The 16,177-nt window shown below is 41.5% G+C and overlaps 2 protein-coding genes across 3 annotated transcripts; one reads left to right on the forward strand and one right to left on the reverse strand.

Annotated features, from left to right (window-relative positions):
* Positions 1-2,814: 2,814 nt before the first annotated feature.
* prnpb (prion protein b) lies at positions 2,815-7,439 on the reverse strand. 2 transcript variants are annotated; one of them, XM_069513893.1, is made up of 3 exons: positions 7,237-7,439; positions 6,262-6,710; positions 2,815-6,204 (listed from the first exon to the last, which is right to left on the reverse strand). In XM_069513893.1, the coding sequence occupies exons 1-3, from the start codon at positions 7,425-7,427 to the stop codon at positions 5,306-5,308; spliced, it is 1,539 nt and encodes a 512-aa protein (XP_069369994.1). In that variant the 5' UTR covers positions 7,428-7,439; the 3' UTR covers positions 2,815-5,305. The 2 variants fall into 2 exon arrangements, with proteins under 2 accessions (XP_069369994.1, XP_019938036.2); XM_020082477.2 differs by having other exon boundaries at positions 2,815-6,710.
* Positions 7,440-8,311: 872 nt separating this feature from the next.
* On the forward strand, positions 8,312-15,348 carry LOC109626297 (protein phosphatase PTC7 homolog). Its single transcript, XM_020082092.2, has 6 exons — positions 8,312-8,873; positions 10,233-10,412; positions 11,397-11,595; positions 12,246-12,369; positions 12,470-12,599; positions 12,846-15,348. The coding sequence occupies exons 1-6, from the start codon at positions 8,672-8,674 to the stop codon at positions 12,902-12,904; spliced, it is 894 nt and encodes a 297-aa protein (XP_019937651.1). The 5' UTR covers positions 8,312-8,671; the 3' UTR covers positions 12,905-15,348.
* The last annotated feature ends 829 nt before the right edge of the window (positions 15,349-16,177 follow it).

Below are 16,177 nucleotides of genomic sequence, written 5' to 3' on the forward strand. Positions count from 1 at the left end.
CCGTGCGGACGATCCTTCAAACCCATGACACAGAAACCACAGAAAGAAAAAACTCTTGTTTCTTTGATTTTGCCTGGGGATATTTTTTCCATGTTTTGACCAGTGTGAACAATCACCTCTCTTGTTCTACATCTTTACATCATCATCTTGATATTTCACACATAAAAAAGATCAGATTCTTAAAGCCTGACAGCCGTGTTCATTTTATTCTCTGTGCAAAGCATTTCATTTTGTGCTCTTGTTCCGTGTGATAGACTTGAAGTTGTTTCTCTGGACCAAATGTCTTTAACTTGTTGATGCATCAACAAAATTGACCATATTGTTTTATAAAGGTCAAAAAAATGATTTATTTGTTTTCTAAATAGGTTTTGATCTGTATTCACTTTTTGTACATAAATACCCTTAGCACAGTAACACCAATACATTTTATTTTCATGCAAAACTGCCATTTGGCTGCTAAAGAGGATGCCTGTATCATCCCTGTAAGAAGTTCCATATATGAGATGTTGAGAAACTGGCTGTAGCTAATAATCCTGTACAATATGGCTATATGGGTGATATATTTCCATTTAGACAACAATATCACTTCACATGAATGCAATTGTATTTTTGATTCACGAAAACTCCAAATTAAATCCACGTTCAATATATAAAATAAAAGGTTGAAAGTCCTATATTGATTGTTAACTGTGCATGAGAGACCCATAAGATAAAAGCAGCAATGTAAATTCATCTTAAAAATCTATATTTTTGGGTTAAACTTGCAATAAAGATCTGCACTTTGACGGAACCCCTCTCTCTACAGAACACCCTTCCATTTTAAGATCCAAATCAAATTACTGGGCGCAGGTTGCATTTAAAAAGACAAACCAACAATTTCCCTTTAACCTCTGTTGAGCCATACAAGAACAAACATGTGAGCTTCTTCATCAATCAAATGAAGCCCAGACATATTTGTGGGAGCTTGAAAATACTCAGGTCAATGTGAACAGTAATGTGTTGCATTTGCTGAATGATGAGAGAAAACGAGGTGTCACTACTGTATGTGAAGAGCCTCCATCATCAAAAATCATTGAATCTGTATTATTCATCGGGAACCAATCGTAATGCATGGTTTGTTTTGGGGAGGAGCTGCGTGCCAACAGGTTGTTGGTATGGGAATTGTACTGAAAACCGAACATGAGTCTCTGCTGCACTGTGGGTGTTGTGATTTGAAAAGGGACGCTCCACATCACAACCACCGACATCTCAGTGTTACTACTCACAAAGGTAGGTTTGACTTTTTTTATTGTTATCATTAACAGCAAGGTGGTTTTTGATCAATCAATAATTTCTAATCAACACTTTTTACCTGTTTTTTTCCAAATGAATCATAATGATGTAAATTATGAAAATACATCATTCATATGTTGTGCAGCCGCCTATAATAATGTATGGTGCCAATCACAGCCAGAAAAACAGATGCATCATGAAAGGGTGAAACATGATCACATGCATAATGCCCAGTTAATCCCAGTGTTGACACAGGGAGCGAGTGGATGGTTCTGGATGTCTGTTGTGTCAGTGCTGGAGGTGAGCATGTGACTTTGGATGTGTAGGCCACAAAATTAAAAGCTTTGTTGCAACTTTGAATGACAGCCAGCAGAGTGGAGATATAAAAGTGGAGCAGGTTCAGTAAAGAGAGGTTATTTTTGCCTCCACTTTTTAAATCAGTACATGAATGTTTTTGCAGGCTGCAGATCCATGGCTGTCCAGCAGAAGCTCCTCTCCCTGTGGGTTTGGCTGTTGCTTATGTCAGCACTTTGCCCACAGCTTGCGGACGGTAAGCGCGGAGGCATCTTCAGGGGTCGAGGAAAAGGCGATGGCAACAAAGCGCCTTCCTCCAAAAGCCAAGGCCTCTCCAAGCAGGGCCTGAAGCTGGCAGGAGCAGCAGCAGCAGCCGGTATCCTGGGGGGCACGGGCACCGGGTACGGGCTGGGGTTCCGGGGCAAGCCGAAGCATCATGGGAGTCATCACAGCCAGAACCAGTCTCTTTGGAGAGCCTTAGTTAGCACAGCTGCCCCCGCTCACCCGACCAACATCTTTCTCACAGTTGGACAACTGGTGTCTTTCCTCGTAGCAGCCTGGATAACAGATATTTAATCTAACCTCTGATCACTGGGATGAATCATCCGATCAAATCTAATAAAGGCTTGTTTGGATAAGCTGTCCTCCCTGTCATCTCTGCTTTAATATGAGATGATCATATTTGTCCAAGCTTCAACTTATATAGACATTATATGATTGCGGAGTTATGTCTGCAGTAAATTATCTGGGACTTCAGGGGAGGATACATTTTGCCATTAAAGATGCACTGTGGTGGTTATTTTACCAGCTGCTTCCAGTATGTTTATTGATTCACTTAAGTCTTAATTCTTTAAGGGCAACAAATAAACTGATAAGGAACATTGGCTTGGGATCAGTAAGTGCCTATATATAACTCTTTCCTTAGGAGAATACAAATATATTTAGACTATATGGCTACAACCAATGGTGGCTTACATTATTAATTTATCTGCCAAAGTTTTCTCAACTAATAATTACAAAATACAGCACATCTTTAAAGATAAAGTATTCTCTAGCGCGTAAAATTAGATGTTCCTGGATCCAGAATCTGAATATATAAAAACTAATGGTCCATAAATCATGATGGAAGATGAATTGCAGGTAACTACAAATCTAGTTTACTCTACACATCAATTATATCGAAATTTCATTAGTTTAAAGATCATATATGAGAAACATGTCTGCGAAATTATATTATTTAAGCCGTTATTGTTGTTAATTTTTTATTTAACATACAGAGAGCCATGACAATTTAAAATCATTACAGTTTTAAAATTAGGTTAAATGAACCAGACAATCCACACAGATCTCCAGCAGTTACAAAAGACCCAGTCCTACAGGGAAATAAGTGCACTTTACAGATATTCTACAGCACAAACATAATGAAGTGGTCAAATTATTATTTTCAAATCAATTCAATTCATTTTGCCAGAATCAATAATATTAAAACGGGAAACTATAGATGGAGAATATGAAAACAATTAACTAAGAGAAGGAGCAATCAGCAAACAATCAATAAAAAGTCCATATATGATCACTTCCAGATGTACAGTCTGCTTTGTGACTATTTTGACTGTACTCTTTTATTTTACCTCTATATACTGGTGTATATATATTATTACACACTGAATATTGTGTAAGTATATTGAATACACTCTGTCCAAACAGCAGACTAAAATGAACAGGTTGTAATAATAAAAGTATCACAAAAACAATCACTAAACACAACTAACAAAAAGAAGAGCACATATTCATACACTGGAGAGACACGTCATGAAAAGAAGGGGAGTCGGGATTTGCAAACAAATTACAGACCCACCAGCAACTAACTTATCTCATGGGCAATATAGGAAGGTGATGAGAGGAAGACACAGATAAGTACTGAACAGCACAGGCCTGGGAAGCCTATAAAGTTTCAGTGTCTCTGGAAACCGAAGGTATGGCTGGTAACATGAACATGAAACCGAGGTTGGCACAAGATACGGGAGCGAACCAAGACAGCCATGTTCATGTACGATGGAATGGAAAGCTACACCCTGTTTCCAGCCGATTTAAAGTCAGTGCCTCTAGTTGCCCAGTTAATCTTGCCCCAACTGTGAAGGAGCCGTGCGACACGTTAAGGTTAAGGTACAGAGATACAGCAGAGTTGGTGAATTGTTGTGGAACCTTCTCTGTTCTAAACCACAATCGAATCACTGCCCAGAGTAAAAGCATCAACAAATGCTCTATTTCCTTCTCAACCGTGGGCAGCAGCTGCACTAATGGCATCATGCCTCCTGTCTCCAGAGCTATTAAATGCAATCTCTTTTTTTTTTTTTCAGGCCGCTGAACAAACAAACAATGAGTGAGTACCATAATCCTGAGACGAGGCAGACCTGCTCTTTGCGTGAGGCTGTCTTTTTATTTTGATTTCTTTCAACACAAGTGTTAAACTATTCATTGGCAAAAATGTCAATGGGAAAATCCCCAGCTGTGCAAAAAAAATAAAAAATTGGCCTCCAGCATCCTCCAGTGTAATTCAATGATGTTTTTGAATTTGCGGGCCATGTGGGACATTTGACTTAATAACCATTTCCAAGAAATGAGAGAAAGAAAGTGCATTTAACAAAATCTGAACATGGGCCAGTCTTGACAGCTTTTAGTGGCTTGGGGAGTTGTCGCTTACTTTGTTTGAAAGGCCAATTTTAAAACCAATTCATCTCAAAATGAAAACTGCATACGTCAGAGTATTAGGGCGACTTGAAGGGAAAAAAATATTTGAGATTTCAAGAATAAAGTCATAATATCACAAGGCCAAAAATGTGTAAATTGTAAAATGAGTGTTCAGGCTACATGTCAATTTAACTCTTGGCCCTAATTTTACTAGACTCATAACAGAGGGGTAATAAACCAAATAAACCTTGAAGAGAAGAAACAAGCAAGTCCAGTTGCCTACGTACATGTGTACAACTCCTGAAGATACTATACTCAAGTACAACTCAACAATTTGCGCCATGTTGTTCATTTAGACACAGGCAACAGGCTGATCTTCTGATATTCCCCCTCTAAAATAACATGTCCCCTAAAATTATGATTTTATTCTCGAAATATTATGATTGTGTTCTCCTTTAATTTTCAGAAGTTTTCCCCTTTATTAGTCCTAATACTCGTAGTCGTAACATACTGATGTATACACTCGGACCCTGACTTCAATTTGTTTTATATTGAATGAAAATTTTCTTTTGCTTAAGCATATCTAGCCACTTCAGTCCATCTAATTAATCATCCAGTACTCATGAGGGGAACGATTAGATCATCTGTACATGTATAAAACTCTTAGTAACATTCCTATTTTACACAGTAGCAGATACATTTATCGTCAGTGCCTTAACTTAAATACCCTGAATCTGTTTTCTAAGCTTTTAAAATCAATTACTGACAAAAAACAGGCAGAAAAAAATTAAGTGCAGTTCGTGCGACATAAAATCTAACAAAGATTTCAAACTGACTGCTGCCTCTCCTTTTGTCATGATATACACATAGACATTTTGTTACCTTTTGTTAGTCAGCTATACAAAATGGTTGACTAAATATGACTCAGTATACAACTAAGTTTGTGATGAGGGGACAAAGTGACATTAGTAGACAGTAGACGTGCAAGTATACTAGGCAAAGTAGAAACCCATTCGGGGTATATAGAGAAAGGAATTCTAAATGTTTCTCACTGGAGGAGGAGCATGCTGGACAGTAGCACGAAGAGGGAGGTGCAAAGCTGAATCACGCCGTAGATCAGAGGGTCGCTGCGACTGGGCTGCGACTGTTGCTCGGCCTTTCGTTCCTCCAGAAACTGCTCAGAATAAACCATGTACAGCTCCACACAGCGTCGGGACTTCATTTGCTTAATCAGTGCAGGGTATCCAATCTCTTCAATGCTGACGGTGTCATTATGCTCATTGCTTCCAATCTTAGTGGTGGAAGAGCTGCTGCCCTGATCTTTCAGAAGGTCAGTCCTATTCATGCAGGTACTCATGAAGTTCTCATAAGTCTGTGCTCGTGGTGGAGGGTTGTAGACATAATCACGGCCAAAGTCTTTTTCATCGGTGGAGCGGGAGCCATAACGGCGGTACATGTAGTTGTTGTAGTGTTGCTCCTCTTCAGGGTTTCGGAAATTGAAATGCGGTCTAGGGAAGCGCCCAAGTCCATATCCAACAGCCATCCCAGCCACAGCACCGACACCAGCTGCCACCATGGCTTTTTTGGCAAAACCTGTTGACTGGGGCTTGTATCCCATATTCTGTACAGATTGGGAGAATGGAGAACCTCCCATCCCATAACCACCATGCCCATAGCCTCCCCCACCAAAGCGGGGACTGAGGATCTTATTATTGGGGTTCCAGTTAGGGTAACCACCAGGGTAACCACCAGGGTAACCACCGGGGTAACCCCCGGGATTTCCGCCAGGCACACCCCAACCTTGTCCTGTATTACCCCCTCTGACTGGGTAGCCACCTGCTGCTGGGTAGCCCCCGGCACCTGGGTAGCCTCCAGCACCTGGATACTGATTTGGATAATTTCTTGCAGGATTCTGGTTAGGATAACCACCTGCTGCTGGGTAACCTCCTGCACCTGGATACTGATTTGGATAATTTCTTGCAGGATTCTGGTTAGGATAACCACCTCCAGCTGGGTAGCCTCCTCCAGCTGGGTAGCCACCTGCAGCTGGGTAGCCACCTGCAGCTGGGTAGCCACCTGCAGGGTTCTGGTTTGGATAACCTCCAGGATTGGCTCTACCAGGATACTGGTTAGGATAACTACCAGCTCCTGGATAACTTCCTGGGTTTTGTCTGGGAACACCTCCGGGATTTGTGTTGCCTGCTCCAGGATGAGGGTAACTTCCCCCGGCGGGATATGGATTGGGGTTTCGATTGGGACTCTGGGGCTGCCTCGGATAGCTTCCTGGTGAAGAGCTAGATGGCTTTGTTTGTGTCCCACCCCTGTTGCTTGATGATGAGGTCTTCTTTCCGCTGCTGCTGCTACCTCTTTTAGCCCATGTAGATTCAGTGCTCAGGAGAAAGACAACAAGAAGGGACACAACAGCAACCTCGGACAATCTCCCCATCATGGCCCTATACAGACAAAAGTGTTTCAAGGAGATTATCATAAAAACATGACGACATTAGAAGAGCTAACACTTTCCATGTTCCTTCATTCAGTATCTTCTATTAGCATGACATTCAAAATGGCCTGGCATTACTTTTTCATTTCATAATGACCTACATGAGAAATAATAAAATTATTCCTCTACAGTCCATATAACATTTAACAGTCTAATTTAATAATTAAAATCTGTATCTTAAGATTCACTTACATCCAGAGCACATTATCAAACACAGAAATAAATAAATAAAATCAACAGACCAGCGATACAATCTGTGACTGATTAATGAACTACGTGTGTTTTCATCTTTAAATCGGGGAATCATACGCGTTGCTTCATTTTCATCCAGTCTATTCGCCCGGTTAAATATAATCACTATATTGAATTAAAGCTTTATATGTGCAGCACGTGCGCCGCTTTGTTCTCTGGCCTAATAAACGAAGGCTTACGTAACATCAGCAATAAGTATAATTCAATCTAGGCTCATTTCTTACCGTGAGTTGGTGGTTTGTGTGGGATCTTCGTTGTTGCTGCGTTGTTCTGCTGCGTCCTCTCTCTGCTCCGTTATGAGGCCTGGCTCTGGGTGGGTCTGTCCCGATGTGGCGCACTCGTTTTGACGCACAGCGACTCCACTGCGGGTGGAAAAGGTGGAGATACTAGGGGGAAATACTGTTTCGACCATCATGGAGGAGTGACAACTGTTTTCAGTAGCATCACCTGCAGCATTCTTTATTCTTTGTTAATATGACAGAGTCTGTGTTGCTCTTGCATTAAACTAAATATACGCTCGGCACAGTTTATGATTTGGACTGTTGCAAATGAGAATAGGTGACATTATTTACCTCTAATACTTTACGTATACTTTAAAGCAAATACTTGCTTACTTGTACTAAAACACATGCGATATTTTCACTTGAGTACATTTTTAATCTATAAATGTGTATTTTCACCTAAGTAAAATGTTTGGGTACTTCCTTCACCACTGCATTTGTGAATGTGATATTTAGCATTAAAATGTTAATCGAATAATTTACAAATTCTTCTTCTTGAATGATACAAATATTTTTATTTTTTTTTCTGTAATAGTATTTCTTGGTAGAAGCATATTTTACATGATTTAAATGGTCTGAATCATTTCGTCTTTTTTCAGTGGCGTCATGTTGCCAGCTTTTATTGTTTGTCAGAAGCTGTGAATAGATAGATAGATAGAGAGAGAGAGATAGAGATAGATAGATAGATAGAGTAGATAGATAGATAGATAGATAAATAGAGTCGATAGATAGATAGATATAATTACAGATGATTTAAAGATTAATAACTGAAGCTATGCAAAGTTGTGCATCAGACTAACATAACCTGCACAGTTAAACTGTTTTAAATCATAAGCAGCCCTGGGCCTCTTTGAAGGCTAACAGTGCGCCACAGTGTTACTATATCATAGGCAGGCTAAATGCTGCTAACGTTAGCTCTGTGTGCGTCACGTCCCGGTGAATAAAACAAGCTCCCACCAGAGGAGGCCTGCGCAGCGGCTCTCATTGGATGACGGCGGCTGTCCGTGACGTCATGCTTGTAATCGGCCGGGGACCCGTATGTACTCGCTGCTCTGGAAGAAGTGAGGAATCATGTTGGAGAGGAGGAAGTTCAGCGGAGGATCTGCGTCCATGAGCGGCTCACAGACTTGAACAGCCCGGGGGACAGACGGTGGAGCTCTACGAGAGGTCGGAGAGACGTTCCTGCGGGGCGAGGATTTCACGGGCTAGTCCGTGTCGAATGGACGGATAGAGGGCGGGCAGACAGCCGGGAAGACAAGAAGAAGCAGCCGAGAAGGGCAGGCGGCCGGGCCGGCGAGAGGGAGACAGAGAGAGCGGCGAGGAGGATTCGCGTGTGCAGGGGGGGTCGAACCGAAACGGGGCCGCTCCTAGCCGGGGGATGTTATCCGTACTGTCGTATGGCAGACTGGTAGCCAGGGCTGTCCTGGGCGGGCTGTCTCAGACGGACGGCCGGGACTACAGCCTGATCACCGCCAGCTATGGCTTCGGGAAAGACTTTCGCAAGGGGATCCTGAAGAAAGGGATGTGCTACGGGGACGACGCCTGCTTCATAGCGCGGCACAGGAGCGCGGATGTGCTGGGTAAGCTGCACCGGGCACACGGAGCACTGTCACCGGACACACACACTCGAACACACACACACACACACACTCGCACACACTGTTATCGGGTGACCTTCAGTGAGCCCACACGTGCACCGACCCCTCGGATGAAAACACAACCCCCCCCCCCCCCTGCAAACACAGAGCCACAACCCCCCCACTCTCCTACAACCCTTCAGTTTAATAACAGGGAGAAGGACATGTTCCTGTCACAGATCAACCTGCGTGTTAAACCTCTGATCGAGCTGTTTAACGCATGTTCTCTCATTATGTAGATGATTTTTGATCAGAAACTCCAAACGACCTTTCACCTAGATGAGCTCAAAGTGCAGATTACACAGCGATGACTCAATATATCGAACAGGTTTAGTTGGGATGTGTAGATATTTACTCTCACAGGCGGATCGAGTTGTTAAAGACTCGATCCCAGCCTCTAGGACTGAAAACTACAATGTCTTGCAAAGGTCAGAATGGTTGAGCATGGAGGCAGCCATGTTGCTAATACCCTCGCTAGCCTGCTAGCTTCGCTGAGTGTGGATGCTTTGTCCTCACTGTTTGGTTGACATCAGGGTAAATAGAGTGAATGTCTCGACTCACCACGAGGTTGTCGACATTGATAATAAGTGTAATATGTTTTCTAACACGCTACGTTTTGGGTTAAATGTGACTTGCTGGTCATATGACGTTACAATAGATCAGCTCAGAGGGATGGAATCCTCCTGAAGGCTTCACGTGTTAACACATGTCAGCAGAAATAACGTGGAGGTGGTGGAGGTGAAGTCTGTAGTGGCCCCTCAATGTAGCTTTAATAAAAGAACCGTGGCTCTGGGGATGAGAGGCACACATGGAAATCTCTGGAAATTCCCAGAGTGTATTTTCACCTCGTTTTTGAAAGGAACTTTAACTTAGAGAGAAAATAGTAATAATAAAATAATATGTGTGTGATTATTTTTTATTTTTAATGATTTTCCTCACATCTTATGGAAATAGCATTTATTAATGATGTAAATTATTTTTGTCATATTTAACATTCTAAAGAGACACAAATGTGCTTGTTTAGTACAGACCTCCACTGAAATCAGCATCACTCGAACATCTGTCCAGTGAAGTCGACATGCAAAAATATGCATCAACACTAAAACCCTGACTCATTGCAATCACAATATCAGTCAAAATAAAAGCTATATTGTTTCACTCTAACCACTGACCATTAAAGCTGAGGTTCAGGGCTGACAAGTACAAACTGGAATAGAATCACTGAGCTACATGTATGTAGAAGAGTGAGAATGTTTGACTGGACCACTTATGAACAATGTTTTGTTATTTTCTATCCATCAGGTGTAGCAGATGGCGTAGGTGGCTGGCGTGACTATGGTGTTGACCCCTCTCAGTTCTCCGCCACCTTAATGAGAACCTGTGAGCGACTGGTGAAGGAGGGACGCTTCATTCCCAGTTACCCAGTAGGCATCCTGACCTCTGGCTACTACGAGCTTCTACAGAACAAAGTTCCCCTGCTGGGTGAGTACACACAGGCGATACATTGTGGTAAACAGACCGTCTGCGGTGGAGTCGGTCATGCTTTTCATGTGAACAGCAGCATTCTGAGAATTATAGAACACAGCTACAGGATGTGAGTGAGTCAAGTGAGAACATTTGCATGTCAAAATGTATTTATCTAACTAGAGCGAAAAGAATAAATACCTGAGATCAACATACCACAAATAATCAAGATTAGGTTTTTGCATTTGTTGGCACACAGCACTGCCGATTAAACAAGTCATTTGACTCATATCTAAAAATGTGAGGCCTGTTGGTTATGGTTGACTCTGACCTGCACCCTACTGAGTGATGTAATACCCTTGAGGTAACTGACTAACTTCATCAGCTGTGTTTTGTTATGCCGCCACTTGAAAGTTGAGATGCAGTGACCTTAAACAGTTTTCCTTTAGTGTAGCGTGCACATTTTTCCTCATACCAGAAGCCTCCAAAAGGTCTGGAGTGCATGTGTAAGGGACACTGCTGGAGAGCTGTACTGATTTCAAATGCCTGGCCGAGTCAAACATGTGACCAAGGTCGCATTTCTTCTGAAACTCAGTATCTCTGACCCACAGCCAGAGCAGACGCCAAATGTTAACCTCCTCCCTGTGTCACCATGTTTGTCAAATGGCCTACTTTTATTTTGAGGAGCGGTGACGCGGCCTGTGTTCGACCTTCCTTGATCAAGGTTATTAAGACGATTGGTTCATAAAGCTGCAGTCTCTGGGGATCAATCAGAGAATGTGACCTGTGTGTTTTTTTTCTCACTCAGCATCACATTCACAAGGGAATGAAGGGTGCACACAGAGGCAGTGATATACAGGTTGTGCAGCATTCTAACTGTTGAAAGTGAAGTGAAACACACATCCAGACTCCACTTCTCTTTTCATGTCTGTCTGTCAGAGTTTTTTCACTGTGGTGCTACATGAACCATAAGTTGACATGTGTTTCTCCTCTTGTTTGCAGGGAGCAGCACAGCCTGTATCGTGGTTCTGGATAGACAGAGTCACCGGCTACACACATGTAACCTCGGGGACTCTGGTTTCCTGGTGGTCCGGGAGGGAGAGGTGGTCCATCGCTCGGACGAGCAGCAGCACTATTTTAACACGCCCTTCCAGCTGTCAATCGCTCCCCCTGGAGCAGAAGGGGTGGTGCTCAGTGACAGGTCAGTAGCTCACGCTTGGATGCATCATTACAAGTCATGTGAGCATTTTTTAAGGAACAAAAATAAAATGTGCATTATTGTAGAGAAAGAGCAAATGTGGCTGTAGTAGGAGCTGTCCCCTTATGTTTAAAGAATAAACAAGATGTGAGCTGCTTTGCGTCACAGTCCAGTGTGTGCAGGTGTACACACGACATGTTTGCTGACAAACTAGACTCTGTATTTGCCAATCCATTGTATGTAATCCATTTAGAGCAGTCTCAAGGTCTTTTTTCCCCCTTGTTCCTCCCACTGGTTAATTATATTTCTTATGGCATGAGAAAAAGGTTCAGCAAGTAAACTTAACTTATTTTGGTCCTGTAGTGTGTCACCTTAAAAAAACAGGCCCTCCAGACCAGGGAGGATCTTAATGTTAAAGGTTACCAGGAGTATTGGTTGAGCACCAGGAAACAGGAGGGCCTGACAGTGTCTGCTGAGGACACACAGGATCGGCTGATTCCAAGTCAGCTGTCAGATTAAACACCCTTACTGTGTCCACCGTTATTTGGCAGCGCGTCCTGCTTAATTCCATAGTGGAAACTGTTGAGGGCAGCTCAGGCGTCACATGCCGGTTTCACTTGTGACTGAACTCACCCTCCTCCTGTTTCCTCCAGTCCTGAAGCAGCTGACAGCTCCTCCTTTGATGTGCAGCTCGGTGACATCATCCTAACAGCAAGTGACGGCCTCTTTGACAACATGCCAGACTACATGATTCTTCAGGAGCTCAAAAAACTGAAGGTGTGTGTGTATCTAGTTACACAATTTACATATCTGCAGAAAGAGTTTTTTTCCACGTTTCAATGACATTTCCATCCTTTTTATGTTTTTTTTCTTTCAGACCACCAACTATGACAGCATCCTGCAGACTGCACAGAGCATTGCAAAGCAAGCTCACGACCTCGCCTACGACCCCAACTATATGTCTCCTTTTGCACAGTTTGCCTGTGACAATGGTCTGAATGTGAGAGGTAAGTGGTTGTTTTCATTTAATTTGTTAATATAAGAAAAACAATCTATCTTGCTGCCATTATTTGTCAAATGCTGCAATTCCTGCAGTTCCACACCTCACCACACATCTAAAGTATATATATGATTGCAAAACTTATCATGCACAGTATGAGGGTTGTATTTGACTAAAACTACTTGAATAATAGGATACACATTGAAATTATGAAAATAGTGTGCATACTCATAATGAATGTCTTTTTCTGCAGGAGGGAAGCCAGATGATATCACGGTGCTGCTGTCCATTGTGGCTGAATATACAGACTAAAAGAGTGTATGTATCTGTGTGTGTGTGTGTGTGTGCTTCTTGGGGCGGCTGATCCTTCCTTACCATCTGCCTGAGTCTTCCACCTGCAGCCCTCTCGAAATGCACTGTGTCCACCGGGCTGATTTGGAGAGGCCCGCTAACACGACACACTCCCTGCTGCAGGACGTCCACCTGAGTGACATTTTGATTTCTTCTTCTGTTTCGTTTGGGTGCTTGGACGGTTTAAGAAGAAGCAGGCAGCTAGCACATATTCATGTTGATCATGATGCAGGAGGAGCCGAGTATAATGGGTTGAGGAATGCATCGTCAGTCTCCCATGTCCCTTAGTGACAGTCACTAGGGGTTTTTAAATCTTGTGGCAATTGAAAAAGTTATATTTTAAGAGGAGTAAGCCATGGTTTTGGGTTGTCAACAGTTGTGACACGTCTGTCTGTGTTGTTCTCCTTAAATCTGTTCCATGTCGTAAACATGTTTGAACAAACCATACAGACAGACTGAGTGGGCTGGGAGTGGAGGAGTCTTTACAGGGAATGAAAAGTAATAAGTGGATTTAGGAATGTTCCTTAATTTGCTCAGATCAAAGTAGAGAGAAACTAACCCTTGTTAAAGCTCACATGCGAAGGTTAATCAGGTTTGGTTACTTGGTCGGGGGATCTATCGGTGCGCACATCCTGATATGTTGTAAATATTTCTGTGTTTTCAGGGCTATGCCTTTTTCTGTCATCTTTGCTTGGTTTTATTTAAAGCAAGGAGTTATTTTGTTACTGTTGTGGAAGAGATACACATGCATTCAGAAATATATTATTTTCCTGTATAGATGTTGATATTGAAGTGAGCTTTACCAATCCCACACTTCCACTTGCTGAAATGAACAAGAATATATTAGCTGAGACTGATCGCTTCCGTTGTGTGGTAGAAAGGAATAAATGTGCATACGTGTGTGTGTGTGTGTGTGTGTGGTAAAGATGTGAGGAATTGTTGTTGGAATATGTGGCATGTTCGATGTTGATATTTGTTCTCTCACAAAGCTAAAGCTAGCATCTGGAAAAGCTTGCAATTGCAATGATAGGTCAGGCATGAATTTTAAAGGAAAATACTATTTTTTTATGTTGCTTAGTTTTAAAAGTGTCTGCTGACGAAGTTTGTGTGATGGATGAAAAAAGGATCCAGATATCTTAAAGTGAGTGAATTGTTACTATTTCTCTGTTCCTTTTTCTACATTTGTTTGCTGCTTCTCTTGTGTGTGTGTGTGTGTGTGTGTGTGTGTGTGTGTGTGTGTGTGTGTGTGTGTGTGTGTGTGTGTGTGTGTGTGTGTGTGTGTGTGTGTGTGTGTGTGTGTGTGTGTGTGTGTGTGTGTCCTGATGACGTAAATCAGTCATAATAATAATAATACTGTTCTGCCCATGATAGTCTGTCCCTGTGTCAAACGCCCGATTGGTTTGGACAATGTCTTTAAAAGCAGGTGCACCAAACACTAAATTTCTTTGTGTTTGTTGTTACAAATATCATGCAGCAATACTGTAAAGCCCTTGTGCTCTGAGTTTTGTGTAATGCCCAGAAGTGTGGCTGGAAATGTTCCAAAGGACGTTGAAGTATATTTTCTGTGCTTAAAGTTGTTGAGAGTAAAGGTTGTATCATAATTCTGGTTTAAGTTATAAGTGAGTGTGTGTCTATAACAAAGTCTAAGACAGGTTTATAAACCAAAGAAGGAAAGCCATATATAAATATAAGATAAGGGCACTGCTCAGCCCTGCTGTAAGGATAACATTTCAATGGTGGAGACCAGAATTGTCACTGTGTTGTTCCTTTTAAATAGTCTTGGGAGAAATTGTTTCTTGCACTGTGAAAGCAGGATGCTACAAACACTTCATTTATGTGATGGTTCAGCAGTGCGAGAAAAATGACCACATTTACATAAACACAAATTCGCGGCAAGTTATTTGAATATGTTCTGCTCTGTGGATTCTGTGTTAGTTCGTTTCACTCGTTTGCATCCTGTATTTAGAAAGGTTTTGCAAAAAGTTTCTGAACTTGTATTGACGATAAAGATGGAGCTACATTTGACAGAGATGTAACCTATATGCAGGAGGGGGGGTGGTGAGATGGGTAATGGTGCTGTGAACTTAAATTGTGTGTGGGTGTGTGGGTGAGCACAGATTCAGCCTTAACAAATAGCTACACCTGTAATCAAGAGGCCTTTCCTGCCATTGCAAGCTTGTCTCGTCTCCCCCACATTGTGTTTAATGTAAATGTCAAGTTGTTCTCAAAGGTGCTTCTGCAGTCTGTATGGTACGATTGTCATCTCTCAAGCAAGCGATGTTTGTGCGTGTGAAAGACACACCCATGTCAGTGTATATACAGTGTAACAATGCAGGTCTAATTTATGTAAATATGTTTTAAAATATGTACAATATTTAAATAAAGAATCTAGTATTTATACTAAATTTGTTTTCGTGATTCAATTCCATGTTTCATCTTCGGGATGTTCACCAAAGATGTATGACAGCTATGAATTTGTTTTTACAAGGAGGGAAGATGGAGGGTGAGTGTGAACTTGGCTGAATTCTCAATATTGACCTAGGTTTCATGTATTTTTTAAACAACCAAATTCAATTTTCTCATGAACTGATTAACATTTGCAATATTTTATTGCCATTTTGTCTGATATACCATTTTGTCAGTGTAAATACTGAATCAAGGCAAATAAAATGTGTATTATTTATATTATATACAATAAAGAGCACAGGGAAACAACATATTTATAGATATGTATAGGAAGCTGGTTGATTATTAAATAATGACTTAAGGAGAAAGGGATATTAAATTAGTTTGTACTTCTTCTCACTCCATTTTAAATATGTAGATTAAATCATTAAAGTGTGTAAGATTTAGGTGAATAGGAACTATTGACAATAATTTAATGTAGAATAATCCTCTTGATGTTTTACTAGTTCGTTTCATCTAAATTGTATGAATTGTAGTTTTCTGTAGCCCAGAAAATGCTCTTTATATTCAAATACTTTATATTTACATCGATGGAGGCCGCCATGTTTTTTTACATTAGTTCAGACTGAACCAACTAAACACCTTTTGAGTTTTTATGAAAGTCTACCACAGGTTCTTTGTCATGTTTGGATGAGAGGGTGAGGTGAGGGGTGTTCAGCTGCAACATGCAACTTCAACACTAGATATCACAAACTTCTACACACTGAACCTTTAAGTGTTTTATGTTCGAAATAAATAAAAATGAATGAATGAATAACACCTGTACCT

This window comes from Paralichthys olivaceus, chromosome 18, assembly GCF_024713975.1.
Source record: "Paralichthys olivaceus isolate ysfri-2021 chromosome 18, ASM2471397v2, whole genome shotgun sequence".
In the NCBI taxonomy this organism is placed as follows: domain Eukaryota; kingdom Metazoa; phylum Chordata; class Actinopteri; order Pleuronectiformes; family Paralichthyidae; genus Paralichthys; species Paralichthys olivaceus.